Source organism: Echinops telfairi, unplaced genomic scaffold (assembly GCF_000313985.2).
Source record: "Echinops telfairi isolate 266 unplaced genomic scaffold, ASM31398v2 ScPeMD7_7425;HRSCAF=8463, whole genome shotgun sequence".
Lineage (NCBI taxonomy): Eukaryota > Metazoa > Chordata > Mammalia > Afrosoricida > Tenrecidae > Echinops > Echinops telfairi.
The window spans coordinates 2,787,603-2,814,948 of NW_022111325.1; the positions used below are offsets into that span (position 1 = coordinate 2,787,603).

General features: G+C 57.3%; 1 protein-coding gene across 4 annotated transcripts; it reads left to right on the plus strand.

Annotated features, from left to right (window-relative positions):
* The first annotated feature begins 210 nt into the window (after nucleotides 1-210).
* Nucleotides 211-24,870, plus strand: SEMA4A (semaphorin 4A). 4 transcript variants are annotated; one of them, XM_045298463.1, is made up of 16 exons: nucleotides 977-994; nucleotides 8,184-8,239; nucleotides 8,981-9,202; nucleotides 11,080-11,240; nucleotides 12,105-12,167; nucleotides 12,421-12,519; nucleotides 12,741-12,846; nucleotides 13,604-13,717; nucleotides 14,038-14,162; nucleotides 14,354-14,526; nucleotides 15,416-15,566; nucleotides 20,675-20,855; nucleotides 22,479-22,597; nucleotides 22,685-22,842; nucleotides 23,089-23,189; nucleotides 23,513-24,870. In XM_045298463.1, exons 3-16 carry the CDS (start codon nucleotides 9,064-9,066, stop codon nucleotides 24,109-24,111), a joined length of 2,289 nt encoding a protein of 762 aa, XP_045154398.1. In that variant the 5' UTR covers nucleotides 977-994; nucleotides 8,184-8,239; nucleotides 8,981-9,063; the 3' UTR covers nucleotides 24,112-24,870. The 4 variants fall into 4 exon arrangements, with proteins under 4 accessions (XP_045154399.1, XP_045154400.1, XP_045154398.1 ...); XM_045298464.1 differs by lacking the exons at nucleotides 977-994; nucleotides 8,184-8,239 and adding an exon at nucleotides 211-373; XM_045298465.1 differs by lacking the exon at nucleotides 8,184-8,239 and having other exon boundaries at nucleotides 947-994.
* Nucleotides 24,871-27,346: the final 2,476 nt, after the last annotated feature.

Below are 27,346 nucleotides of genomic sequence, written 5' to 3' on the forward strand. Positions count from 1 at the left end.
AGCCCAACTGTAACCACTATGGAGCAATCACACGGAGTCACCGACTTGCCCCTAGAGCATCAGCCAGCAACGGGTCAGCAACTTGCCTAGGGCACTGGGCAGCCAGAGAAGGGCTGAGCAGGGGAGTGACTGACCGGGAAAGCCGGGAAAGCTATCTCCACTTGTCCGTCAGTCCGGTCCATCTGCTCTGTTTCTGTTTCTATTTCTCAGGCCCTCTCAGCAGTTCAGCAGTCCTGCTCCCTCGCTCCGAAGAGCCAGCTCAGCCACTTTCCCGTTCCATGTCCCACCAGAAGCCAGAACCCCACGTCTCTCAGCACCCCTCATCCTGTGCCCAGAAGGCCAAGGAAAGGAACTGGGAGAGGCAGTGAGGAAGGTAAGGTGGCCCCCACACCCACCCTCCCTCTGTCTCCACCCCTGCAGCCTCCAGGGACTGTAGGCAGGCCTCCCCTCCCCCTCTGGACCAGGACTCAGGCTCTCATACTCCTTGGGCCGATTCTGCGATTCTGCGTGCCTAGTACCAATCAGTGCCAGCTGGCAGCTCTCCCTGGGGACTGGGGTGGCATGGGTATGGGGGAGGGGGGAAAGTAGGCAGGGACCGGAGGAGAAGCGGGACCAGGATTTCAGGAGGTGGTGGTCAGGAGCTGGGTGGGCAGCATGGGAGTCCCATGGGACTTAGGGAAAGGTTAGACTAGGGAGTCCTGGGCGTCCAGGGAGCAGGGGAGGTGTCAGGCCCTGACCCTGGCTCTACTGTCCTTGGCCCTTCCCACTCTTTCCCTACCACCCCACGTTCCCTTACACCCACCCATTAAGCTGTTCCTGCCTAATCTGTTTGGGTCCCTTTAAGAGCTGCCTGGGAACTGGGGCACTGGAAGGGGCTGGCAGGGTCCCCACCCCTCCCCTAGCCATGCCCGCCTCTGCTCCGCCTCCTGTCCATTACAGAAACTGCTGGAAGTCTTGGACGCCCCCGGTTAGGGTCTCCACTTCTGGGCTGTGGGTAAGGCTTGAAAGTGGTGGGGAAGGGGGACCCTGGACCCTGGGGTGGGATATGGGGCAGGATGCCAGATTCTTGGGGTTGTGAACCTGGAGTATCTGTGTGCCAACTTGAGTGGGTGACGCAGGGGGCCTGGCGGGATGGCCCTCTGGCCTGGGACAGGGAAAGGCAGCCCAGGGACCAACCCTGAGGAGGGCACCCCAGGAAGAAGGAGGGCCTGGGCCCACCCTCCCCCTGCCCATTCTCCCCGGAGATCTCTCTTTGCTGAACTCTAGAGGCCACTGCTGGGCCTTCCCCAACCAAAGACTCAGGGCCTGAGCCATCAATGGGGAAACTGAGGCTGGGAAACCCAGAGGGAATGGCGTTGCATGTGCTACAGTCAGAGTAGTGGAGATTAGGCCCTGGGCGGGTTCTCCCTCCCTTTTTTCCACCTCAGGGAGCTGCACACAGGCGGGGCGGTGGGGAGGGTGTCCCTGTGTGTCCAGCTCACCCAGCAAGCACCTCACTGCAGCCCCGGTGGCCACCCCAACAGAGTCCTACTTCCTCATTAGGACACTTCAGTTCCTTCCCGGAAGTGTTGTTCTTGTGAGTGTAGTTTGTTGGTTTTATTTTTAAATCGATTGTGGTCGGGGTGACAACTGACAGAGCACCATGTTGTTTCCCATCCAACAAGTGACGCGCATCTTGATTCTCAGTAACAGTCGCAAGTCCCTCGACACCACATCCCTCTTCCCGATTCATCCTTGGGTGGTGCCCGAATCCATCGTCGGTCTTTCTCTCCTGCCCCTTCCTACTGTCTTTCCGAGCGTGGTTTTGAGGTGAATGCTGGCCTTCGGGTCGCGTGTGGGTGATTCATCTGGGGAACAAGGCACTGGGGTTCTCCAGATAGACCTGTCTGCTGTTTGGGCCCAGATGCAGCTCTGGGTTTGAAGGGTGTCTGCGGGACATAATCTCAGGGGGTTCCACCAGCCTCTATCAGGCCAGTAGGTTTGGTGTGTTTCTGAATTTCGTTCTATGTGTCCCTCCCATTCTGTGCAGGACTGTCTGCGGTGATCCCTGTCAGGGCTCTCAGGACAGGGAGCTGGGCACCACCTCCTTCTTCCCGCCTCCGGGCACAGAGGTTCTCAGGGTGCATGAATCCCTCAGACCAAAGGTGTCCCTGAGTCTCTGATCTGCTTCGCTCCTGTGTGCTCCAGACAGAGAGAGATTTCCTAGAAGTGCTCACTCCAGATTCTAAGGCCAAGAGAGGCCCCCTGAAGCTTGGCCGCGTAACCCAGCGTGAAGTGGAGCCAGGGGAGACCCGTGGGCCCCCCTGGCGTCATTCCTTTGGCTACTTCAGAATTGCAGCCCCTTCCAATTCTGACAGCGTCTGGGCCCTGTTGTCTCCCAAGGGAAGGTGATGGGGGTAAGAAACAAAGGGTAGCCCCCCGGGGTGTGTGTGTGTGAAATCTTTTTGCTGCAGTTAGGGTCTAGGCCCTGCCATCTCGGTCCCCAATTAGCTCATCCGTCCCCTGCCCCCACCACATGCCCTAGAGCCGGGGAAGGAACCAGACCAAGTAAAAGCCCCCTCTGAGCCCTGAGCCCAGGGCACTGAGAGTCCGCAAGGGCTAGGGGACAGATGGCCACTGTACTCAGGGTCTGCTTCTGCTTTCCCTGCCCAAATGCCCTCTTGGCCCTGCCCAGACGGAAATGCTGACAGGCACCCCAACCCCGACCTAAAGGGGAACCCGGACTTGGCTTGTGAAACCCTCTGCCCAGCCAGGCGCCAGCACACTTTGCTCTTCCTAAAAATACTGAACGTCTGGGGACGAAGGCGTCCTGCTCTCGGGGAGCTGCTGTTTTACCTCTGTGGATCCGAGAGGGCTAGTGTCCTGCGCAGACTCACACAGCAAGCTTCAGGCCCGCCCGCTGGCCTGGTACTCAGAGCAATCCGTGCCCACCCCTGCGGTACCTTTGCAGTCTTCCTGCAAGCGGAATGAGGCCCATTGGGAAGGGTTTTTTTTCAACTCCTCGTTTTACCAGTAACGCAGCCAAGGCCAGGGACCTCAGCTAAAGTTAGGACAGGACACCAGGCCCAGCACCCAAGCCTCCTCTGAGACGACCCGGCTGTCTCGGTGCCTTCCCAGATAGGGAACCACCCAGCCCCCCGTCTTATTCAGTGTCCTCAGTGGGGGGAGCAGGAGGTGTGGCCCACACCGGGAGACATATGTGGGGACGTGTGGAGAGACACACACCAAAAGGCCTGTCTATGGCATGTTCGTGTAGTGCTTTCAGGAGACGTGTACTATTATTGTTTTTAAAAACTCCCTGTAGTCGATCATCACAACGAATCATTTTTCATAAGCCCAGATTATCAGTACAAAGCTAAAACTCTGTGCCGACTTACTTTTTGAACCTTCGAAGAGTCCGATTCGGCTGGAGGGCGGTGATTTTGGAGTTCTGGTGCAAGGCAGTGCTGTCCTTGTTCCTCCTCCTCAGCGACGCGCCAAATCCGTGGCTTAGGGCGCATGCGCCACAGGACGCACCACTGCTCCCGTGGCTCCCAGTGGTCCGATAGTCACTGCTTTTGTCGAATGTTCTGCCTTTTTCGCTGCAAGACTGCAGTAAGTAGAGACCCTGGCGGTGTAGTGGGTGTCCCCATTGGGCTGCTAGCCATGAGGCCAGCGGTTCCAAACCACCAGGCGCTCCTCGGGGGGAAGATGAGGCTTTCTACTCCCCTAAGCAGTTACAGTTACACAGGGGCACTTCTTCCCTGCCCCATAAGGTCACTGTGAGTCGGCATCCACTCGAGGGCAGTGAGTTTTGGATTATGCTAAGTAGTATTGTGAATGCATATCAGGGACTTTTTGAGAATGAAGTAGTATTTAGCAGAAAAGGAGAAAAATTCCAAAAGGCCCCTGCTCCGTTCCTAGTAGTGTTGTAACCAGTAATGTAATTCAGTGAAGGAAGATTTTTACCAAAAAAATTTGTTAGTATTCATAGAATCCAAGAAATACTACATTTGAGCAATGTGCAACTATATTTATCACACATCATTCCATGACTGAAATCCATTACATATCATTACTATGAAATCCATAGGAAACACTGCTAAGGGTGGTCTGGTATGAGGAAGACCAGGAAGAGGGGGGCTGATGGCCACACCATGAGTCACAGCACCCCAGGGACACCACTGGCCCCTCGCTCACTCTTTCTCTCCTTTTGGAAGGCTGCCTTCCATCCGTCCTCTCCCCCCACCAGCTTTCTCCCAGAGGTCTCTCCCGAGAGAGAGAGAGAGAGAGAGAGAGAGAGAGAGAGAGAGAGAGAGAGAGAGATCTCCCGAGTGGTGCTGAGGGGAGGCTGCGGGAAGAGCTGGCTTTTTGGTTAGATGAGTAGAAAAGGGGGGCCCTGAGCCCCTTGGTGGACTCCTGCACCGGAAGTCCCAACAATGCTAAGGTTTCCCAGGCTTCTCGGACAGACACCTTGTCCCTTGGCTCAGCCGCACAGACATGTGTGTGTTTATTTGCATCCTCCTTAGCAAGCTCTATTTGAATGGGCTCAGGCTGGAATCCAAGTGAGATGCCTAACACACACAGAGTCCTTAAAAAAAGGAGTCAAATTTACTGCCATCAGCTCGATGCCGACTCAGAGCGACCCTGTAGGACAGGGTAGAACTGCCCCTGTGGGTTTCTTAAGACTGTAACTCTTTACAGAAGTAGAAAATCTCCTCTTTCTCCTTCAGAGCCGTTGGTAGTTTCGAACTGGTGGCCCTGTGGTGCGCAGCCCAACACGTAAACATTACATCACAGAGTCCTTAGGAAAGGAGAAAAGCCAGAGAAACTGCTGGCCCCAGCTGACAGCACACCCCCTCTTCCTACTCAGCTGGGGGACATAGGCAGGATGATGCCTAACTGAAGGTGGGAAGGGAGCTGAGCAGGACCCCGTGGGGGGGCATGATAATGTGCCCCCCCCTACATCTGGAGCCCTGGATGCAGAAACCGCAGAAGGTGGGGCACAGGGGGACACCAGTAGGAGGAGGAAGAATATGGGGAGATTCTAGTCCCTCCCACTTAGAGATGCGGTCGCCATGGTGACTGAGGACCAGAGAGATGGGATGGGGTTGGGGATGGGGGGCGGGGGTGTGGCAGGCACCGAGGCACTGGGCGACAGTAGCTGTCATTCCAGGCATCCCCAGCTCCAGGTAAGGGATGGAGAGAGCAGAAAGGCAGTTCCGAAAGGAGGGGGGCGGGCCATTGTCTGGCGCTGGCTCTGCCCTGAGGAGGGGGCAGACCGAAGGGGTCGGGCCATTGTGTGTGGTCATCTGCTCAGCCTTTCAGCCCGGTCAGATTGGAGGGGGGACGTGAGAGGCTTTGGGTAAGGGGCTTGTGGGGGGTGGGGGGAGCTGGGCTGGGCAGGCAGCAAGAAGGCTGGGAGACTGTGGGGGCTGGAAGAGGTGGGGAGATCTTGGAGGAGTGGAGGCTTGGGGACATCCCTATGGCTCCCCCACGGTAGGCACTCAATACCTAGAAGTTGATTTGACTTGCTGATGATTATAAAAGAGGGCAGAGGAGGGGCGCGGCAGGTGGGATTGAGGGAGGGGGCAGGCAGGGATGTCTTCCAGGAGTGTGCTCTCGGAGGGCTGCCCTGAGGCTGGGAGAAGGCAGTGGGGATGCTGGATCTGCAGGGTCATTGGCCAAGCCGGCAGGGGCTCCTAGAGCCCCTCCCTCAGCAAGGTGTGCAAACTCCTGGGGTAGAAAGGGGCTGAGCCTTCTGGGTTGAAGCTCAGAAGCAGCATGGGGTACCCTCATCTCCCCTCCCACTCCATCCCCATGTCTGTCTGCCTCCACTTGGGCTATAAATCCTGGCTAGAAGGGGCTACTGTTTGATGTGGTCCAGGGATTGTGGGGGAGGAGTCTCCCAGGGAGCTGGACCCTGGCCTGGGAGGATGAACTCAGTCCTGTTGTCCTGGGGGGCGGGGGTGTCCCTAGGTTGGGCTCCAGGGCTGGGGGCGGGGGACGGGGGGGGTGGGGGACGGACAGAGGAAGCCCCAGATTGGGGTCATGGGGATGGTATAGTCCCTTGGTCCCTCTGGCCCAGTCACCTGGCACCTGACTCCTCCCCCTGTCGCCACATCTGACCTGCTACCCGACTCTGCCCCTGACCAAGGCACTCCCCCCTCCTGCCTTGATTTCCTCATTTGTCCAGGGAAGGAGGGGGTGGGACCAAGGCTTGATCCAAGCTTCCTGGACGCAGTGGGCAGAAAGGACCTGCTACCTAATTTGTGGGGCCCACTGCAAAGGGAACCGGCAAGACTGCAGGCGGCACCGGCCCTCATGTGACTTCACAGGTGGCATATCCAGGCTGGGGGCCCCATCCACCACAGCACAGGGATGGGTGGCAGGGAGACTTGGGGGGCCTGACTTCCTGGCTTCAGCCTCTTCTGTGGGACGACGGACCAGGAGGGCCTGACAGTGGCGGAGGAAGGGCCCTGAGACCACCGCTTCTCAGTCCAGAGCCTCCCCTCCCCCCTCCCTGGCCTTCCGCCCTCAAGTGGCTCAGAGCTGAGCTTCCTGGAAGTTGGGCAGGAAGTAGGGCTGGCTGGCGGGTGGGACTCCAGATAGAAGAGGTTCTTTCACATGAGGCAGCTCTGAATTCATCGATTTGTCTTCTGGTTGGGCCACTTCCCTTTCCTTATCTGTAACAAGGGGTCGCAGGGATGTCTACCGTCCACAGTGGTTGAGGTGGCCAAGGTGAACTATTGATAATGGCTGGGGGGACTGGGGAAGAGGCCTGGGGTGTGCTGAGGGGCATCCTGGGAACCAGGCATTGGGTTCGCCACGGCCAAAGAGGCCAGGGTGGGGTCGGGACAGGGCATCCATGGGGAGAGCAGGGCCGGGACTCCTCCCCGAGACCCAGATAAGACTAGCTGTTCTAGAGGAGAGGCCCAGGGACAGGGTGCGTCTCCAAAACCGGAGCTAGGGCTTGGAGAGACTTGACAAGCAAGAACTCCCCTGGGTTCTGTGGGCCTGGAAGACTCCCTCTAGGCGGACTGGTCCCTGGCCTTCTGGAGAGAAGGGACCCTGGGCAGCCAGCATCCAAGGGGCGTCTGGAAGACCTTTGAGCAAGTCTGAACAGGAAGAGCTGTTGGGGGCAGGGGGGACCATCGGAGACCAGGCCCCCAGAGATGGAGGGATACTGGGAGCAGAGGGAGAGGGGAGGGAGGCTGAGCAGGCTCTGAGGAGGACTTCCCAGGGCTCCCCTGATTTGGGCCTCCCTGTGGAAGGAGGGATGGAAGTTGCAGGGCTTCCTGGCAGGGAGGAGTGTGTGTTTCCGATGGAGGTGGGTTATTGACAGGAGCCCGTCCATTAGCCCTGCGATGCCTGTGCTTCACCTGCAGTCAGCTGACCGGGCCTGAGTGGGCAGATACAACCCACTTTATAGGCTGTGGAGCCCTTGGCGGCGGAAGCCTCATTAACCCTGCATTATGAGGTCCCCCTCCACCCCACCCCCACCCCCAGCCTACGGGAGTGGTGAGCAGGAGAGCTGAGTGCTTCTGAAGCCTGAGCTCACACAGCACATGCAAGCACGGGAAGTTCCCGGGCTGGGCCTCCTGCTGGCCGGCTGGAGCCCTGGTGGACATTAGACTCCAGAACAGCCTGGTGCACTTGTTTGGACTTTGTTGTTGTTGAAGACTGTGGCCAGCCGGAAATGGGAGGGTTGAAGGTTAGACCACTTCAGGGACTTCCCAGTCGTAAGAGTGGGCAACCCCACCTTGTAGGCCAAGGAAAGAGGAATACAAAAGACAGACTGCCGGGAAAGTTGAGCAAGAGAGAAACCAGCCCTGGGCTGGTTAGGCTGGGTGTGTCTTGGCAGAGAGGCAGAGGCGGGGGCAATGACCGAGAGGACCCAGAAGGGCCTTTTAGGCTCTCTCGGTGGCTGGCAGGCTGGCGGGTGGAGAGAGGAGGGAGAAAGAAAGAGGTGTGTCTCCATAGGTGGTGGAGCCTATTGGTATACACCCTCCCAATCCTCCAACTTCCGCCCAAGCCAGGAATCTGTCACAACTGGAGAGGTGGAAATTCTGGTTTCCCTGGCCCAGAGCACAGGGCTGACTTGGGACTATGGGCACCTGGAGGGCCCCGCTCCCGGCCCAGCCGGGCTGAGCCCTCCACCCTCGCCTGCTGAGGTCTGGGACCCCATGCCTTCCTTCTTGTAGATGGCCCCCCTGCTGAGTAGCTGACTCCTGGGTCCCACATTGTGGCCCACTCAAGGGTATGTGAGACAGGCCGCCAGGGGCTGGGGCTGAGGCTGGGGGTGGGGGTGGGGGACAGGAAGATCCAGAGACCCCAGGGGGCCCGGAGAGAAACAGGTGAGGTTGCGTGGGAGCTGAGCCAACCAGCTGCCCCCTGCTCAGGGCTGCTCCTGGGCTAATGCTGGCCACCAGCCTAGTCTTATGGGTCCTGACTGCCTCCTTGGAGGAAGAAGCCCGGGGAGACTTGAGCGTCAGAGACCCCGGAGCCCAGCTGGGGCTGGAGGTGAGGTCAGAGGGGGCCTGGGTCACCACAGGGCAAGGTGAGCAGGAGGACAGAGGATCACTGGAAAGGGCAGGAGCGTCAGGTCTGAGGAATGTGCGCTATGGGTGCAGGAATCTGCTGCCCAGAAATGCCCTCCCTGGGGGGCCGACAGCAGTGTCTGGGGCTCTGGCTGCAAGAGGAAGAAAGACAAAGGCGAGATGGTAGAAGCACTTGCCCAGGGAAGGCTAGAACAGGCAGACAGAACTCCTGGTGAAGGAGACCTCCAGCACCAGCACCAGCACCAGCACCCGCAGCAGCAGGAAGTGGGACAGAGAGGCTCCTGCTGGGAAGGGAGAGTGAGGCAACCAGCACCAGTCTGGTCTGAGGGGGATGGAAGTGAGACTCCCCCAGGGCCTTCCCCCAGGGGAACCATCCCCTCCCTCAGGGCTCCCCCTCAGTTCATACTTCTGCTACCTGAGGCTCTCTGATTGGTCCACAGGAGGATGTGGTGAGGCCCACTCACCCTGAGAGTGCCAAAGAGCCCATTTCCCCAAAGCCGGCGGGCGAGTGCCCTGACAGAGCATGGCCCTCCCAGCCCCGGGCCTGGATCCCTGGAGCCTGCTGGGCCTTTTCCTCTTCCAGTTACTGCTGCCATTCCCGCCTCCCACGACCGCCGAGGCAGGCGGGCAGGGGCCCGTGCCCAGGGTCAGATATTCCGCAGGTAAGCTCTGATGTTGGGCAGGTGCGCTGGGCATGGGGGAGAGGAGAGGAGGGAGGAGGGAGGTGGAGGAGTGGAGGAGCAGAGGAGCAGAGGTGACCTAGCTGGGGACTCCAGGAGAGCATCAGAGAGCCTTGGGGGGAAAAGGCCAGAGGCAGAAATGTAGACAGAGGGAGGGAGAAGAGTGGAAGAGGAAACTCACAGCCCGAGGCCCCGGGGGAGCAGAGGGGCCTGGGGTCCAGGGCCACTGCTATCTGTGGGCTCCCTAAAGTTGGTGAATTTCCTTTCTCTCTAAATGTCATGGGCATCAGTTAGGTGCCTTGGACACGCCCCTGAAAGCCCGGGAGCTAAGGCTCACGTGGGCACCTGATCCATGCCAACCACCCGACCATGCTGGAGACCCCAGCCCCACGGAGCACATGCCACAGACCCCACCCCTCCCTTGGGAGAAGTACCACCGGGGCTGTGGACCCAGGGGCCCTGGGGGCAGTTTGGCTGCTCTTCTACGGAGCCTGTGGGCTGCCGGCCCGCTCCGCTTCAGGGAGAAGGGTCTAGGAAGGTCAAAGGCCTTGTCAGAGATGCAGGGGCAGGGTCTCGTGGGGGTGTCGCCAGCATCTTCCCGAGGCAACCCAGTGAAGGCACTGTGTGTGGCCTCTGGATGGACAGGCCCCCTCCGTGTTGGGTTCTGGGGTACCAACACGGATGGGACTCAGCCCCTGCCCAGGAGGTGCTCACCTTCTAGGGGCAGAAGCAGGAGGGCGACCAGACGCAAGGGCGACAGGCATCCCTCTCAGAGGTCAGCCCTCCAGCATCGTGCCACACTTGATTCTGACTCTTCCTCTTGGTCCTTAGATGCCCTGAGTTTCCCTCCCCCCTTTAACAGTTAGCCAGTCAGCTTCCTGGGGGAGCCCTGGTAAGTGCACTGGTCACGCGTTGGGCTGTGATCCGCCGAGTTGGAAGTCGGAAACCCCCAGACGCTCTGAGGGAGAAAGACCGGGCTTTCTACTCCCAGAAAGACTCACCGTCTCAGAAACCCACAGGGCCAGCTCTCCCCTGTCCTAGGGTCGCTGTGAGTCGGCACCGGCCAAGTGGCAGTGCGTGAGTCAGCTGACTAACTAGAGCAAGAGTGAAGGGTGAGAGCGATGGGAGATTTGAGGAGCCCCTCCCCACTTGCTGATGTGCAGGGGGCAGAAACACAGACACAGACACCCAACCCCCTCCCACCACCACCACCACCACCACGGCTCCCCTATTGCCATCTTGGCAAGACGATGCAGCTGGCCTAGGGGATTCTCCTGCAGCCTGCTTCGTCTCCCCTACGCAGGTGACAGCTAGGTACACTCAGGGGCCCCCGAGGAAAATATGCCCTTCCTGTCCAGCCTAAGTGATCTGGGGAGGGGAATGCCCTGCATCAGAGGGGTAGGAAGTAGGCAGAATGAGGAGGTGGTGAGAGGAACCCCTAAAACACAGCTACCCTGATGCCGCCCTGTCTGGATTTCCTGCCTCTAGCTACCAGCATTGTCCTGGCTGTGGGCCTATTTTAGCTCCCCTTGCTAAGTGGGGATGAGGTGTTCTCACGGACCGCAGCCCCCAGGCCCAGGAGAGTAGCCCTGTCTCTTCCTTTCCTGTCCCTTTGTCTGTCTCCTGGGTGCTGCCCCCCGCCCTTTCCCCAGCCCCAGGCTGTCATTTCTCTGGCTTTGGCAGCCTCTCCTCTCTCCTGTGGGTGCGGCACTCATGCTCCTGTGGCTGCTGGTAGAGTAGAGTGGGTCCAGCTCCAAGGCCTGGGGAGCGCGGTGCCATTCCTGCTCCTCCGACTTCTGCCTCAAGGATCAGCATCTGCCCCTGCCCCTCCTCACACACCCCTCACCACCTCTCCACAGGGGACAGACGCAGGGCTCTTAGCCTCTTCCAGCAGAAGGACCTCCGGGATTTTGACATGCTGCTCCTGAGCGATGATGGAAACACTCTCTTTGTGGGAGCTCGGGAAGCCATCCTGGCCCTGAACATCCAAGAGCCAGGGGTCCCAAGGCTACACAACAGGGTGAGGAGGCTGGGGATAAAGGGCGCAGGCTGGGAGGGGGCCAGCACTGCCCTGGGCCTAGGACACTTATGCGTGAGTAACTGCCCAGTTGCTCTCCATATGATGGACAAGAAATATGCCGGGGGGCACTCGTTGGCATTGGGATAAGAGAGTGACTCATACCGGCTGCCAAAATGACTGATATGGAAATCACTGACATAGGAGATAAACACTGACTCAAAATTATATCAATAATCGGATTATTCACCCACCAGTAGAAATCACTGATGCTTCTGTGCCTTAGTCCCTCTCTGAGCCAGTGGGACAGTCCGAGGAGGAGGGAGAAGGTAGGGAGTGCTAGCAGTGCTGGCCATCATCGCTGGGCATTGTGCTTCTTACCTTGCGGCCTGTGGAAAGCAAGAGGAACCAACTCTGCCGCCCACCCCCCTCAGGACTGGTTAAAAATGCAGAGTCTCTGAGATGGGACCCCAACATGATTCAGAGTGACTTCGTCCGCCGGCTGCATGATTGCCACCTGCAGCCCTGTGTGCCCCGCGCTTCATTGAGGCTGAGCGTGCACCTCCCACTTGTGTCCTCCAGCAGGCTGTAAACCTGACTGGAGATCGCTTAGGCCAAGAAGTGGCCGCGGCAGTCTAGATTTGAACTTGGGCCTGTCCGATTCCAGAAGTCATGTTCCGTCTCGGGTCTGTGTTCTCATGAACAGCAGCATCTGGGCCAAGAATGGTGTGATGGCAGATTGCCAACATGTCGCTAACCACCAGGCCTGCTGGTGATCCCACACGACGTGCAGAAGGGGATGGGAAGCTGGAGCCCGAGCTGAAGGTCTCATCTCCTGCATCTCCTCCCCCCACCTCTGTCCTGCAGATACCCTGGCCAGCCAGCGACAGGAAGAAGAATGAATGCGCCTTTAAGAGGAAGAGCAATGAGGTGAGTGGAGATGGAGCTGAGAGAGCTCTGGCTGGGAAGTACGGGCCCAGGGCATCACTGGGATGACCTTAGGCTGCGCAGACAGTGGAAAAGACTTGCTTGCATGATTACCTGCCGAGATTATGTTCTACAAAGATGTACAAAGACTGACCCTGGCAGAGCCCGCCCCTCCCAACTGGAAAATGAGATTGCAGACTCTGGGGGCCCAGGCCTAGTTTAGGGTTAGCAGTAACTGACCCTTTTGCTTCTCCAGACACAGTGTTTCAACTTCATCCGCGTCCTGGTCTCTTTCAATGCCACCCATCTCTATACCTGTGGCACCTTTGCCTTCAGCCCCGTGTGCACCTTCATTGTGAGTTATCTGGCCCCCAGCTGGAAGGCCCCCAAGCCTTCCCTCCCCTCTGCCCATCCTCTGTAGCTCTGGAAAACTCTGGTCATTGGCCAGAAGATCCGAGGGCGCTTCCTGGCTCCAGCCAATGTCCCTTGATGTAACTCCCTTTCCCTGCCCATCCTGCCCGTTTCCCGGACATGAGACCCTGGCGTTCTGGCCCCCCAGCCACTTCCCCCCTCTAGGAACTCAAAGATTCCACCCTGATGCCCATCTTGGAGGCCAATGTGATGGAGGGGAAGGGCCAAAGCCCCTTTAACCCGGTCCACAAGCACACAGCGGTCCTCGTGGGTGAGTATCGGATCCCATATTCCCTCCCGACACCTGCCTTCCTGAGTCTCAAGGCAAAAGGTGGCATCTGGCTGTTTTCTGAAAGGCAGTTGGCAGGAGGAAGGGAAGCCACGAGCCTCAGAGGAGAGGGAGAATCAGGCACCCTCACCGCATGCGAGAACTGCCACGCAAGAGGGAGAGGTGGATGGGGAGAGGGACCCAAGGGCAGGAGAGTCCAGGGATGGTCCCAGGTAGAGAAGACACACATGCACTGTGTGCACACACCCTCTGGTGCACTCGGTATCATGCTAGGATTGGAGGGATTCCCAAGAAAAAATCCTGGCCCCGTGTCCTCCCAGATAGGAACCATGGCAGGCTTCCTGCCCTGGCTTCCTGAAGGAGGTGGCCCTTGGCTTTCCGGGGGGAACTTGAAGGACAGGTAGGCAGTCGGGCAGGAAAGCTGTTGCAGAAAGGGTCGGGTAGGGCCTAAGATGTGGAAGCGGAAAACCCAGCCACCTTTAGGGAACAATAATGTGGTTCTTTTTGGCAAGTGGTTCAGCTGGGTGAGTGAGGCAGTAGCCAGAGAGAGGCTGGAAAACTGTCCCAGCAGAGAAGGTCACACAGGGTGGGCCTGAGAAGAGGACTCAGCAAAACGATCAAAGTATGATGGGCGCCAGAGACTGATGTGGCCGGCCCCCAGTCAGAGGCAGGTCTGCGGCCAGTGGGTGCACCCTCTGCTGATAAGCCTCTTCGTATCCGCGCCCCCCCACCCCCCCAGATGGGATGCTGTATTCTGGCACCATGAACAACTTCTTGGGCAGTGAACCCATCCTAATTCGCACATTGGGCCATCCTGTCCTCAAGACGGACAACTTCCTCAACTGGCTGCAGGGTAAGCACCTGACCCACCACCAGCACAGGGCCAGGTCGACCTGGCATCGGGAACCATTCCTTTATTCCAGTCTTTGTTGAGGCCATCCTTAGCAGCAGGGACACAGCAGGGGAGAAGGCAGCACTTCCGCTGCCCTTCCCCAGACTTGCCGGAAGCTTCCATCTTATCTAAAGAATTTCCAGTCGCCCCACAGCAGCCCACCCTGACCACATGGGAGCCAGACATCCTGTCTCTTGCCCCACAGAGCCAGCCTGAGGGTTTTGCACCCCGGGGGGAACCCCAGTGCTCAGTCTCTAAACCCCTCTGCCCCACTCCCGCAGCTGATGCCTCCTTCGTGGCAGCCATTCCTTCGACCCAGGTCGTCTACTTCTTCTTCGAGGAGACAGCCAACGAGTTTGACTTCTTTGAGAGGCTCCACACGTCTAGGGTGGCCCGAGTCTGCAAGGTCTGCAACCGGGGGCGGGAGGCGGGGCTGTCCGTGGAGGAGCCAATGGGGAGGCGACAGAGGCGGGACTGAGTGCTTAGGGACCAATGGGAGCTGGGAAGGACGACGGGGGCGTGGTGCCCGGAGCGGGGTGGGCGGGGTGAGGACTCGCTGGGCAGCGGGCTCTTCCCTGACTGGGCTGACGCCCCCAGAACGACGTGGGTGGCGAGAAGCTGCTGCAGAAGAAATGGACCACCTTCCTGAAGGCCCAGCTGCTCTGCGCCCAGCCTGGGCAGCTGCCCTTCAACATCATCCGCCACGCAGTCCTGTGGCCTGCGGGTTCCTCCGGGGTTTCCCACGTCTACGCAGTCTTCACTTCCCAGTGGTGAGCAGCGGGCCAGGGTCCTGGGGGCTTGACGAGGGGGTCCGGGGCCACGGAGCTGAGCCCTTTACAAGGGAAGACATTTGATCCAAACCACCTCCAGGGAATTTCACTCCTGCGTCCATGCAGAAGGGAAACAAGACTCTTGCTCATTGAAACCCTGCCCCGTTGGGAAAGGAGCCCCAGCTTACCAAAGGCTTACGTTAGAATAAAATATATAAAGAAAGGGGAATCACGAGAGAATAAGAGAAGCCAGGCGGGTCAGGGTCAGCACATTACAAGAGCTTGTCAAAAGCTACAGCCCCCGGTGTTGGCTGCAAACTTTGCTCCGAGCTTCCCAGTGGCCAAGGCAAAGAGGCAAACACCACTAGCCTCCGTTTGGTAAAAGCAGAAGCCATTGCCTGAGGGCATTAGCTGATGCGCCAAGGACCGCCCCCCCCTCCAACACACACACACCTGGCCTCCGGCCCTCTTGTGTACCTGGGAGGGTATCTCAGTTACAAGAAGTCTAAGTGGGGTCTGAATGCTAAAACCCTGTGTGGGCCCCAGTCAGGGGCAAGAGAGTGAGAGACGGGCCTTGCTCTCTGAGGCCAGTACAGAGCAACCCTGGAACTCAGCAAGGAACACTTTATCTGGACCACCCTCCCCTCCTGCAGTTGGTTACAGCCACCTCCACCCCCACCCCAGCCCTGAGCTCCGCTGAACTCTCTGGGATGATCACACAGTAGATCCTAAACCGAGATCCAGAACAAGGGGACGGGAAAGCAAGCGAGAGGTTGGCTCCATCTACAGTGTTCCTGCCCTCTGTGGTTCCTCACTGAGGGGGCGTGGAGGGCGGGGCTAGGGCTGCAGGGGCAGAAACAGACCGCGCGTCCCTGCCCGTTGTCTCCAGGCAGATGGGTGGGACCCAGAGTTCTGCTGTCTGCGCTTTTTCTCTCACGGACATCGAGCGTGTCTTTGAGGGGAAATTCAAGGAGCTGAACAAGGAGACTTCACACTGGACCACTTACATGGGCTCTGAGACCAGCCCCCGGCCAGGCAGTGTGAGTACGCCCTCCCCTGGGCTAAGCCAAGTCCAGGCTCACATAGACCTGTGTGGGTGGAACAGTAACCTGTCCTGGTGCAGTCAGTGCTCAATAAAAGTTAGTGCACCTTGTCTACCCAGCTGTACACCTGGTCCAGCCAGCGGCCCACATTCCACAGGTGTCCAGCCCCACCCCGCACAGAGAGCAATGCCAGCCTCTGCCGCCCTAGCAGCCTGAGTTACTCAGGTACATCCCTGAGGACACAGAGAGCCAGGTCTTGGCCATCTTTACCTGCGCTTCATGTTTGTTAAGCCAAGTTTTAAGTCTGGACATAAAAGAATCAAGCAGGCATATAGGGCACTAACATAAAACCGCTCCGCACCCTGGCAGTCACTTCCCCTCTCTTTAATTCTGTTGGCTGGTCTTCTTTCTTCTTCTCCGTGTCTAAGTAACGTGCTTCTGTTGCTGCTCCTTGGTGGTTCTGTTTCGGGAAATCTGTGCCCAGTTCCCCTTCTGAAAAGTGATCCTTGACCTAGCTTCCCACCATCACTATGTCCCCCACCCCCCCACCCCAGGATTGTGCAGGGACTGGCTTGCAGCAGCTAGCAACAGCTGACTCTGTGCGTCTCTTTCCAAATTCACCAGTGAGTGGCTTGATAGCTCGCAGCCAGCAAGGTAGGAGTCTTTACACCCTGGAATTCAGCAAACGTCTTTTAAGTTGGGGGTTTCCCCACCCACACCCAGAGGTGTCAACCCACATACCCCTGCACCCACCCTCACCTTTCCCCTATAGTTTTAGAGTACTTCTGGTTAGATAAATATTTACATTGCGACTTCAGTTATTCCCACTCCAGCCTGGTAGTAAATCATGACTGCGTTTCTTTTTTACTACCCGCCCCACAAAAAAAAAAAAACCAACCATTTTTTTTTGCTTTTTTGTTTTTTAAACCAACCATTTTTATTGGGAGCCTAATACATTTATCGCATCAAGCAGTATTGTACAATCGCTACCACAGTCCGTTTCAAAGTGATGTCTTTTTTTTTTTAACCTTCCCTGCCTTGGGGTTAGTAATTGACTTTTTGCTAGGCATTGTCTTCTCAACACTGCTTCTCTTGTTCATCACCCATCCAAGCCCAGCCCACTGCCAGCCAGCTGGTCCGTTCTGACTCTCAGCAAGTCTGTAGAGTGGAATTGCCCACTGGGCTTTCCAAAGTGGTAACTGACACAAGCCGACTGCCACCTCTTTCTCCCGGGAAGTGGCTGGTGGATTAGGGTGTTTTAGCCATTGTGCCAGCTTTCACCCCATGCTCTGTCGGCTATCAGAGTAAGTCCCGAAGTCCACCTCAGCAGGTAGTTAAACCATCTCGCCTTCCGAAAGAGCCTTCGTTTCTGTTCGGATCTAGACTGCAGGCCAGACACCCAGGGCACAGCCGCCAGACTGGCATCTCCCTCCTCCTCCCGGAGATTCCCTTGGCTTCTCTCCTGTGCTACATCTTGCGTTTCGCCCATCCCATTACCTCCTCTTTTGAACGAAATTCATTTTCCAACTGCCTCGTTTTCTTACAGGAGAGGTCAGGATTTCTGAGACCTTGACTCTGAACACGCCTTTCTTCTACGCTCACATGTAACGATGGCTGGGCTCACTCGGCAGCCGTCTTCCAGGCGGGAAAATTTCCCTTCAGCAATGTGAAGGCCTTTCTCTATTGTCTGTTGAGCAGCCGTACCATTTTCTGACCCCTCTCTGGAATCTCGCAGTGCCTGCTCTGTCCCTGGGTTCCAAACACTCATGGCTGTGTGCTCTGATGAGATGTTCTTAGTCACTTCCCCACCCCCCTCCTCCTCCCTCCAAACTCAATGGTCCCTTCAGCCCTAGAAATACAATTCCTTCAGTTCTAAGAAATTTTCCTTGCATTTTTTCCTCCCACTCCCTTGGCACTGTTCTCAGCACTGGAGAGAGCGGGGAACCAAATGGACAAAAGCCCCTCCCCTCCTGGCGCTTTCAGCCACTCCACGGGGGCGTCTACCGTCCGTGGGGTTAGCCTGCCCGGGGTCGCTATGAGTCAGAATTCACTGGGTGACAGTGAGTGAGAACCACCAACTTCCACATCTAACTATTTTGAAACAAATTCTAGATATCATATTTCATGTATTCATCAATACTTTAGTAACTATCTAAAACGTAAGCACAATCATAACAGTTTAAAATTTTAATATGTAGTCAAGGTTGACATTTTCCATCCTTTCATCCGTGTCATGAAGTTTTTGTTTTGTTTTTAAATAGATACGTTGCTTGTGTGAAGCGAAATACGGACAAGGTCCGCAAAGTAGAGCTGGGTCTCCTTCAAGTCTCTTGGAATTCATATATTCCCTTCGATCCTTTGTTGTTGTTGTTGCTCTTGCAATTTGTTTGTCATGTGGAGTTTTGTGTCTATGGATTTTGGTGATTGTGTCTCTGAGGTTAGCTGAAGTATTTCCTGTAAAATTGACCGGCTGTTTCTCGGTGCTATTCTAAGCCCTGGGGAGATGTGATGAGACCAGGTGTGAGTTTGTGGGTTGGGTACTGCCGGCTGCTCTCTCTCTCTTCATGTTTTGTTTGGTTTTTCCGCTCTCTCTGTGAAGTACGGACTACTCTCTTTTGCAGCACTCTGTTCTTGTCTCATGATTATAATCTCTAAACTCTTAGCTCTGAGGGTGAGAACATTAACGTTCTTGGATGTTTTCTTCTCCTCTCGTGTGTGTGTGTGTGTGTGTGTGTGTGTGGGGGTGTTGTTTATGTGTCTTTCATGCTAATGGACTTACATGTCTGATCATCTTGGACCTTCTGCTTATATTTAAAACTCAAACATACGGTGCCGCCAACTCTTTGGACAATTTACCCCATCGTTATGGCTTGGTAACGTGGGTTCTCTTACAGCCATGAAGGATGATCCGGTGATCCGGTTGGGCCGTTTTGTAGGGGATCGGTACTCCGCGTGTCCTCAGGAGCAACTCTGTGATTCTAGAAAATAAGACGGCGTTGCACCAGGGCCCCTTGTCCCAAGACAGTGTGGGACTGAGAGATCTTTCAAAAGGCGTATGCGTCATGCAGGGAAGATGTAGCGTAATCCACGGGTAATTTCGTAAGCGGGTGACATCATGAACAAGAAATGAAGGCCAGTGCCAGGTCCCCTGGAAAGCCCCTGAGTCCTCCCCAGGGGAGCCATCTGGATCGGTATCAGCCAGAGACGTCAGAAGAGGGTTTGCTACATTTTACCTTGGGTTGGGCTATAAAAGCAGATTGCTCTTATCGACAGATAACCTTCAGGCACAGTGAACAGCCAGACGCAGGGATGATTCATCTTTTATGGTAGCCCCTTGATGACAGTTCCTCTGTGGGGGGTTATTGGAGGGACCGCGTTCAGTCATGAGAATGTGTACTAAGATTTATTTATGTCTCATAACCCTGAGGGTCTTCCCCGACTTAGGGACTTTCCAGACCCCTCATTATGAGCATGCAGGGTTTAGCTGCATGACATTCATGCCCAGTCCCTCAGTGGACCACAGGGAACCTCAGTGGCAGTGGCTTTAGGTTTTTTTTCTCTTGGTCTCTGGTCAGATACCCAGGGTCGATTCTCTACTCTGACTTGGGGGGAGATGGTCTGGCTCCCATATGTGAGAGCCCTGGAGAAAGAGGGGAACTGTGAAGGGGGGGTGTCTCAGCATGGAATGTGCCTGCCCGCATTTCACCTTTCCCCTATCTTCAAGATACTGTTCCCCGTCAACACGTGGCTACCCCACACCAGAGACCGTTTCACCTCTCCAGACCAAGCCTCTCCTTAGGGCGGTCACCCACCTGTGTAGCACTGGGAGGAGGCTCTGCCTGCTGCAACAGACTTTCTAAGAATTCTCCTTCTCCAGCCCCTGCTCTAAGCCCCCCTCTGTGGCAGAAAGGCGGGGCTTTCTCCCATACACTGTGACCGTCTCAGAGACCCGCAGGGGCAGTTCCTTCTCCCTTGTCCTGGGAGGGCTACTGTGAGTCAGAGTTGACTCAAGGGCAGTGAGTTTAACCCAACTTCCCAACTAAGGCCACTGCTTCATGAACTTTTAGTTCTGCCTTATGTATCAGGATGGCTTGGGCATCTCCACTGCTCTCTCTCTCTCTCCCTCTTCCTCCCTCTTTTTTCCCTCAGCGAACTCATTTGCCATTTATTCATTTGCTTTCCATTTTCCAAAATGTGCCTGCTTTTGCGTTTTCTCCCCTAGGTGTCAGCCTTTTTAAAAAGCCCCCTGGGGAGAAGCAAGGGTGACTGCATACACTCATTTCTAGATGCAAAATGAGATGTAGATGCCATCGTCTCGTTTCACATGAGGAGGCTGGCACTCTGGGAAGTGAGCTAACTCTTGTGAGGACACAGCTTGAGGTGACAGGCCGGGGCTGGAGCTGACCCGAGGACCTTGCTCCCGGATACGGGGAACAGAGATTCTGCCCAAGAGAGAACACAGTTGTCCCAGGGCGGTTGCGTTCTGGGCTGGGCAGGGCCTTTCAAGAAACCCCAGGCCACCTCTCTCCTTGGACGGGAGAGACAAAGAAGGCCCCTTCTGGGGAAGGGACTTTCCCACGCGGTGCAGCAAGTTCACATGACCCTGATGAGAACTCTTCTCGTTTCCCCTGCCCCTTCTGCGCCAGCCTGCGCCCAGCCATTGACTCAGCACTTATTGACTGAGCTCTTGAATGCCGGGATCCCACCCTAGACACTGGGCCTACAGAGGGGAGCAAAGCTTGGTCCTCAACCTGCTTCCTGCAGGCCCTCCAGGCACCCTGGATGAAGGTGCTGGCGAGGGTGAAGGTCACAACAGCCATCCTGTATTGAGTCCTGACTTCACGCCACGCTCTGTCCTGCTTGCTCTCTCTGTCTTAGTGCTGTACCTCTTCCCAGGAAGCCTGCGAGGTAGGAGTTGGAAAGAGTCCCATCTCCCAAGGGAGGGAAGCCGCCGTGTCCGAAGGCTGTAATCCCAGAGTCTGAGCTTGTAACCATCATCCCCAGATGAGCCCTGCTTGGCAGGAGCCGAGGGGAGGGAGGCAGGAGGGCTAGGGAGGACTCAGGGAAGCGGGGAGCTGTGCTGACCTGCCCGCTTCCCCCTGTAGTGCTCAGTGAGCCCCTCCTCCGATAAAGCCTTGACCTTCATGAAGGACCACTTCCTGATGGACGAGCCGGTGGTCGGGAGGCCCCTGCTGGTGAAGTCTGGCGTGGAGTATACCCAGCTGGCGGTGGAGACAGCACCGGACGTCGAAGGGAACCGCCATGTGATCATGTACCTGGGCACTAGTGAGTACAGGCCTCCAGGACAGCCCCCAGACCAGCCTGAGGTGGGAAGTCTTGGAGCTCATTCATTCATTCATTTACTGAACCAATGTTTTCTGAGCACCTACCTACTAAGTGTCGGACACCCTGCTAGGCACTAACGATGCAACAGGGAGCAAAGGAGCCCCGCGCCTGCTATTTCTGAGCTCCAGTCTGGCGGAGGGCCAGACTTCCAGGCCGTTGGTGGCTTTGGTGAGGTGGAGGGAAGCCATGATAGGGGTGAAGAGTGAGTGGGTGGAGGGGAGCGGGAGCACCTTCAGGAAGCCTCACTGTGAAGAGGAAGAGGAGCAGGACCGGGCAATGATGGGTTCGGGGCAGGGATCTGTTTCTTGAAAGATGGGGGGGGGGGGTAAGGAGTCAGTAGGAGGCGAGCTGGTAGAGAGAAGGGCAAGAGAGGGGCCAACTGGCAGGCAGAGTAGTTGAGGAGGCAGGACCCAAGATCTAGATGGAGGTACGGTTAGTGCCACCGCTCTCCCCACGCCCCCCACCCCCCACCCCAGGATGAGAGTGAAGGGCAGTGAAGCCTGCTGGGTGGGTCACCTCGGGGGGGGGGCCGGAAGCCAAAGGGGCTCCTCTCTGAAGGGTTTGCTGTCTCTGAAGCAGAAGGACACCAGCTTACACGCTGGGAGCGAGCCTGGGGAAGCGGCAGGTGATTGCCGGGAGAAGAGCAGATTCCGAGCGCCCTGTGGAAATGGGGAGAGGGGTGGGTGAGGGCACAGCATCAGGGCATGACCCTGAGCTTCAGACACAGGTCTCTGAGCCTGGCGGGGCAACGGTAACGTGTCAGGCTGCTAACTGCCAGGCCAGCCGCTCCGCTGCGTGGGAGAAAGACTGCTTTCTGCTCTCGTAGAGCCTTGGGACAGTGTTGGGATCCCAGGGCCAGTTCTGTCCTGCCCTGCAGGGTCGCCTAGATGGCGCTGTCCCGGTGACTGAGTGCTCTCCAGGAACACAAGGACTGGTGGTTTGAATCCGTCCAGCGCGCCTTCAAAGACAGGCCAGGGACCTTGAAACCCCAGGGAGCCGTGCTGCGCTGCGCCCACCGGGAGGCCAGGAGTCAGAGACAACTCACCACAGGGGAATTGGTTTTTGTTGTTTGTTTGGCTGGTTTCTTAACCACCCAGTGTTCTGGAAGCAGGATCCACTGTGTTCCTGAGTAGACAGTAGTGATAGAGCCCCAGTCCTTGTGGAGGGGGAGGAGAGAGACAATAAACAGAGTGAGTGAACAAACGCCGTCACATGCTCTCAGGACACCAGAGTAGAGGCAGGGATCGGAGTGCCAGGAAGGGCTGTTGCAGCTTTTGAAAGGATGTTCAGGGGAGACCTCCCTGGGCTGCCTGTGGGTCAGGACTTGATGGAGGTGGGGCCCGGTGCTCAAATGCCCCACACCTGGGAATTGACAGGCTGTCAGGCTGTTGCAAAGGGAAGGCAGAGAGCTTTCAGCCACTTACCCGAGAGACTGCCATCTGCATGGCATGGAAAAGCCGCCCCGGCTGCCCTCAGACTGAAGTGGTCAGTTGGGGAGCTGCTGGAGGTTAAGAGAAGAAAAGGGGGGGCTGTGGAGAGGGCCCAGCTCTGTGTTTCCCCCAGCCACAGGGTTGCTGCACAAGGCAGTGGTGAGCAGTAACGGCAGTGCCTACCTGGTAGAGGAGATTCAGCTATACCCTGCCCCGGAGCCTGTGCGGAACCTGCAGCTGGCTCCCACCCAGGTGAGACAGACAGCCCTCGCCATCAGGTGGTGTGGGAGGGGCCTGGGCTGGGCTGGGGCCCCCTGACTCACTCCGGCTGTGTTGCAGGGTGCGGTGTTCGCAGGCTTCTCGGGCGGCGTCCTGAGGGTGCCCCGAGCCAACTGCAACATCTATGAGACTTGTGTGGACTGTGTCCTCGCCCGGGACCCCCACTGTGCCTGGGATCCCGAGTCCCGAACTTGCAGCCTCCTGCCCACCCCCATCCCGTGAGTGCCAGTCCCGGATGGCAGCCGGAGGGTCTGCCTGGGCCCTCTGACCCGTTCCCCAAACCTTTCTGGGACGGGCTCCCCGAGGGGAGGGCCTTTGCCCCCCAATCCTGCTTTCTCCTCCTCGCCTTCTCTGCCCTTCCCTCTCTGCCCAGCCACCTGCTCTCCTCCGCCCTTCCCTTCCCTGCTTCCCCTCTCCTCTGTCCACTGTCTTCTGATGCAGGCGACTGCTTTTTACTTTCCCAGGAGCACCTGGAAGCAGGACGTAGAACGAGGGAACCCAGGGTGGGCGTGTGCAACTGGGCCTGTGGGCAGGAGTCACCAGCCTCAGAGCCGCCCCCAAATCAGTGAGTAGGGAACCTGCAAAGGGCCCGGGGGAAGGGGGGACTGGAGGCTAGGGCGGGCATTTTTGCTTCCTTCCCCAGAACCTGCCTCACTTGAGACCCAAGCATTGGGAGAGGGAATAGATTTGGGTCCGGGCTGAAGGGAGGGAGGGAGGAGAGACAGGAAGTCTAAGCTGGGCCTCAAGGTCGAGGTCGCTGGTGGTGTCAGAGGTGCCGGACGGACCAGGGAGTCAGAGTTGAAATGGGAGGGAAGAGAGAGATGGCCTGGAGCCTCTTCCTGCCGTCCTCCCCCAACACTTGCCCTTCATCACCGTCTCCTCCTGCAGTTAAAGAAGTGCTGGCGGTCGCCAACTCCATCCTGGAACTCCCCTGTCCCCACCTCTCAGCCCTGGCCTCTTACCACTGGAGCCACAGGGCAGCGGCCATTCCGGAAGCCTCTTCCACCGTCTACAACGGCTCCCTCTTGTTGCTCCTGCGGGAAGGGGCTGGGGGTCTTTACCAGTGCTGGGCCACCGAGCACGGGTTCTCCTACCCCGTGGTCTCCTACTGGGTAGACAGCCAGGAGCAGCCTCTGGCACTGGACCCTGAACTAGCGGGAATTCCCCGGGAGCGCATGGAGGCCCCGCTGACCAGGATGGCGGGCGGGGCCGCCCTGGCCGCCCAGCGCTCCTACTGGCCACATTTCCTCACTGTCACCGTGCTCCTGGCCCTGGTCCTCTCTGGAGCCCTCATCTTCCTCCTCGCCTCCCCGCTGGGGGCGCTCCGAGCCCGGGGAAAGGTCCAGGGCTGTGGGACGCTGCCTCTTCCTCCCGGGGAGAAGGCCCCCCTGAGCAAGGAGCAGCCCCTCAAGCCCCCCAAGGAACACAGGACCTCTGCCAGTGACGTGGACGCTGACAACAACCACCTGGGCACTGAGGTGCCATGAACGCTGTGAGCAGAGGCTGGTGCTGTTGTAGGGCGGGGTGCCTGGCCGTGCTGCTTGGGGACCCCCAGCCATGCAGCAGCCCCGATCAGGGTGGGACCAGCACGAAAGACCACCTCCTCCTTTCTCCCACGAAAGAGGAGGGTCTCCTTCCACTCTGCCTACTGACAGCGCCCAGCGGGGCCTTGAGCAGCGGCCGGACTCTCCCTGGGGACTCCCTTGGACCAAGCACATGGGGCACAAGCTCCCTCAGCGAGCTGCCCCCGACCTGAATCCAGGCTGACCGCAGGCCCTGGAGAGAACGCTCCAGAAATACACTGCTCTGCAGGAGATCCTACAAAACCTGCCTGTTCAGGACCCTCCGGTAATATGCAATGACCTTCTCCCCCACCACAGCGCACCACTCCTGGAGACTCCGCTCCCAGGGCAGCTGCCACTTTGGACACCCACGTGCCCCTCTCTCAGGCATCTCCGGGGTTCTGCAGGGAGCTGCCCCTGGCTGTTCCCATCACCAACCATGCACGACTGGCTCCCAGGAAGTCCTTCCTGGAGTCTGACCACCTTCCTTCCTGCTTTGGGGCAGGTTTTGATCCCTTCTGCCCTGGCTTGAATGGCAGGGGTAATCTGAGCCTTGTTCACTCCCCAACACACACACCCCTTGACCTCTCAACCCTTCCCCTCCCTTCCCCTTTCCTTTGTTCTGGGATTCAGAAAACTGCTTGTCACAGACAGTTTATTTTTTATTAAAAGACAAAGCTTGTGGCTCCGGCTGTTTTGTGGGGGCAGCAGGTGACTTTGGGGATGTTGAGGGGAGCGGGCCCGTGTTTGTGAGCGACTTTTCTCAAGCCCTTCCCCACCTCCTACCCTGCCAGCTCCCCACCCAGAGCCAGCTCCCCAGCCTTCCCTCACTCCAGAATGGCGAGAGAGGGCGTCCCACGGGTCTTTGGGACTGACCACAGGTCTGGGCTTACCAGCCTCACTGGATAGGCCATGCATCTGCCCTGGCTCCCAGGCTGTTTCACGCTTCTCCCCCTGCCGTAGTGGCTTCAATTTTCAGTAGACTCAATTTATAGAAAGACCAGATAGCCGCCCCCACCCGGCCACATCCTTCCCAGTATCTGGCAAACCCTCTGTCCGCGCCCCCACACCGCCTTTCCTATCGCCCTCTTGTCACGAACTAATGCCCCTCTTCCCCACACAGCTACCGAGGGTTGCTTCTCCTCCTCTTCTGGAACCTCTAGATACCAGGTCTTCACCTCCTGAACTGCCCCCTACACACACACACACACACACACACACACACACACACACACACACACACACACACAGTGCCTTTCTCCCGCCCACAGATGTAATCACATGTTTTTTGCATAAAAATCAAATCTAAACAAAAATCCTTCCTGCAGCTCCCCAGAGGGACCATGCTGTCTGCCTCCCCATCATGCCCTCTGGACCGCCCAAGTCCGAGCCCAAGCCCTGGTTAATCCCTTGTAGTCCGCCACCTCATTCCACCTCTCTCCTCCACCTCAAATTACTTCCTCCAGGATTTCTTAACATCCCCTGGCTACCAAACTCGACCTTGACCTCTACTGCCCTCACACCTGGGCCACCCAGTCGCACAAAACCACGTACTGGGGCCGCTTCACTGAGGGAATGAGTCTCGTTGGGGCTCAGATTATTGGTTTGGGGTACTCCAAGGGGTTCCTGGAGTTACTTGGCTTCTCGGGTACTCCTTCCTCTGTATGCTGCATGCTCCCTTGCACCCTCCAAGACAAGCACCCTTGCCAATGCCCTGCCCTGTGGTCCCTCCTCCAAGGAGCTCTAGCCCAAGGGGTCATCGGGCAGCCAGAGGCAGTGGTAAGGACACTGGGCCAGGACTGGGGTCCCCCGGAGGCTTCATCTGCTGCTGACAAGGCAGGCAGCCCTTCTCTGTCGGCACCTCGGTCCCTCCATCTGCTGGATGCAGGGCATGATGGGAAGATCTCCCGTCAAGCTCAGCCCCTCACTGCCACATGCACGCACGCGCTCTCTCCCACTCTGCCCAAGACGCCCACAGATGGAGGGATGCCCTCATCCCGGTGGCCTGGAGGCTCCTCCTCTGCCTCTCCCCCCCATCACACCTGCCTGTACCCTCTCAGGCCCATCTCTGTGTCAGCTTCCCCACCTGCTCCCAGGTGATTGGGTTTGGGGGTATGGGTTGTTCGTCCCTAACATGTTCACAGTGCACACTGTTTCACCCAGGAGTCACTTACGCCCAGAGATCAGAGACGCAGTCCCAGAACTGGAACGGCCCGCCGTATTTCCTCTGCAGGCCCGACCACACCGCAGGGCAGGAAAGGAAGCCCCCGGCTGTGAGGCCAAGGCTTTTGTCATAGACAATAACCCGGTCATGAAAGGGGTGAGGAACTTGAATGGACGTCTCACCGAAGAGGACACCCAAATGGCCCTGGACACAGGAACAGGTGTTTCATATCATTGCCCGGCAGAGAGCTACAAACCACAAGCAAGGTGATACCATCCCAAACCCACTTTCACGCTCACTGCCCTCCAGTCGATGCTGGCTCATGGTGACCCTACAGGACAGGTAGAACTTCCCCTGTCCCTTTCTGAGACTGCATCTCTACGGGCTGGCTCCTACTGAACACAAAATAGAAAATAACAAATGTGGGTAAGGACGTGGGGAAATTGGAACCTTTATTCACCGCGGACGGGAATGCAAAAAAAACGTACAATAGTGGTGGGTGTGGAGAGGAGAGTCCCAAACTTTATTGCTAACTAAGGGTTATATCTCATTAGGGGGACATGATTACAGGTAAGCACACGTCACAGGAAGGGGCAGTGCAATAGACATGCACATTGTAGGAAGGGGACCTATGATAGGCATAAGCGTAACAGGAAGGGGATGAGCTAGGGGTGTGCCCATAGGAATGGGAAGGTCTAGGGGTATACATGTGACAAGATGCACAGACCCTAGATTCATGATGGCAGCCTAACCTTGGTCATCCTTGGGCGGGTGTGACCTCTCTGGGGTCTCCTACAAGGAAACAGACAACTTATCAGAAGGCAGTGGGCCCTACTTGTGGGATAAACAGTGGTGTCTGCTTGGTCTAGATGGCTGATAGCTCTTAGGGAGAATGACCCCTGAGATTCTACTTCTGATGACCTCCAAGTGTATAGTTATTCGCAAGCAGCTAAGTTTGGCATATATTTGGGGGAGACAACTTGGGAGAAATTCTTC

What these genes read in the sequence shown, in the direction of transcription:
- SEMA4A (XM_045298464.1), top strand. Translation starts at nt 9,064, where the DNA reads ATGGCCCTCCCAGCCCCGGGCCTGGATCCCTGGAGCCTGCTGGGCCTT. An exon ending in GGGTGGCCCGAGTCTGCAAG is followed by an intron (nt 14,163 to 14,353) that starts GTCTGCAACCGG and finishes TGACGCCCCCAG; the next exon opens with AACGACGTGGGTGGCGAGAA. An exon ending in GCAGTCTTCACTTCCCAGTG is followed by an intron (nt 14,527 to 15,415) that starts GTGAGCAGCGGG and finishes CGTTGTCTCCAG; the next exon opens with GCAGATGGGTGGGACCCAGA.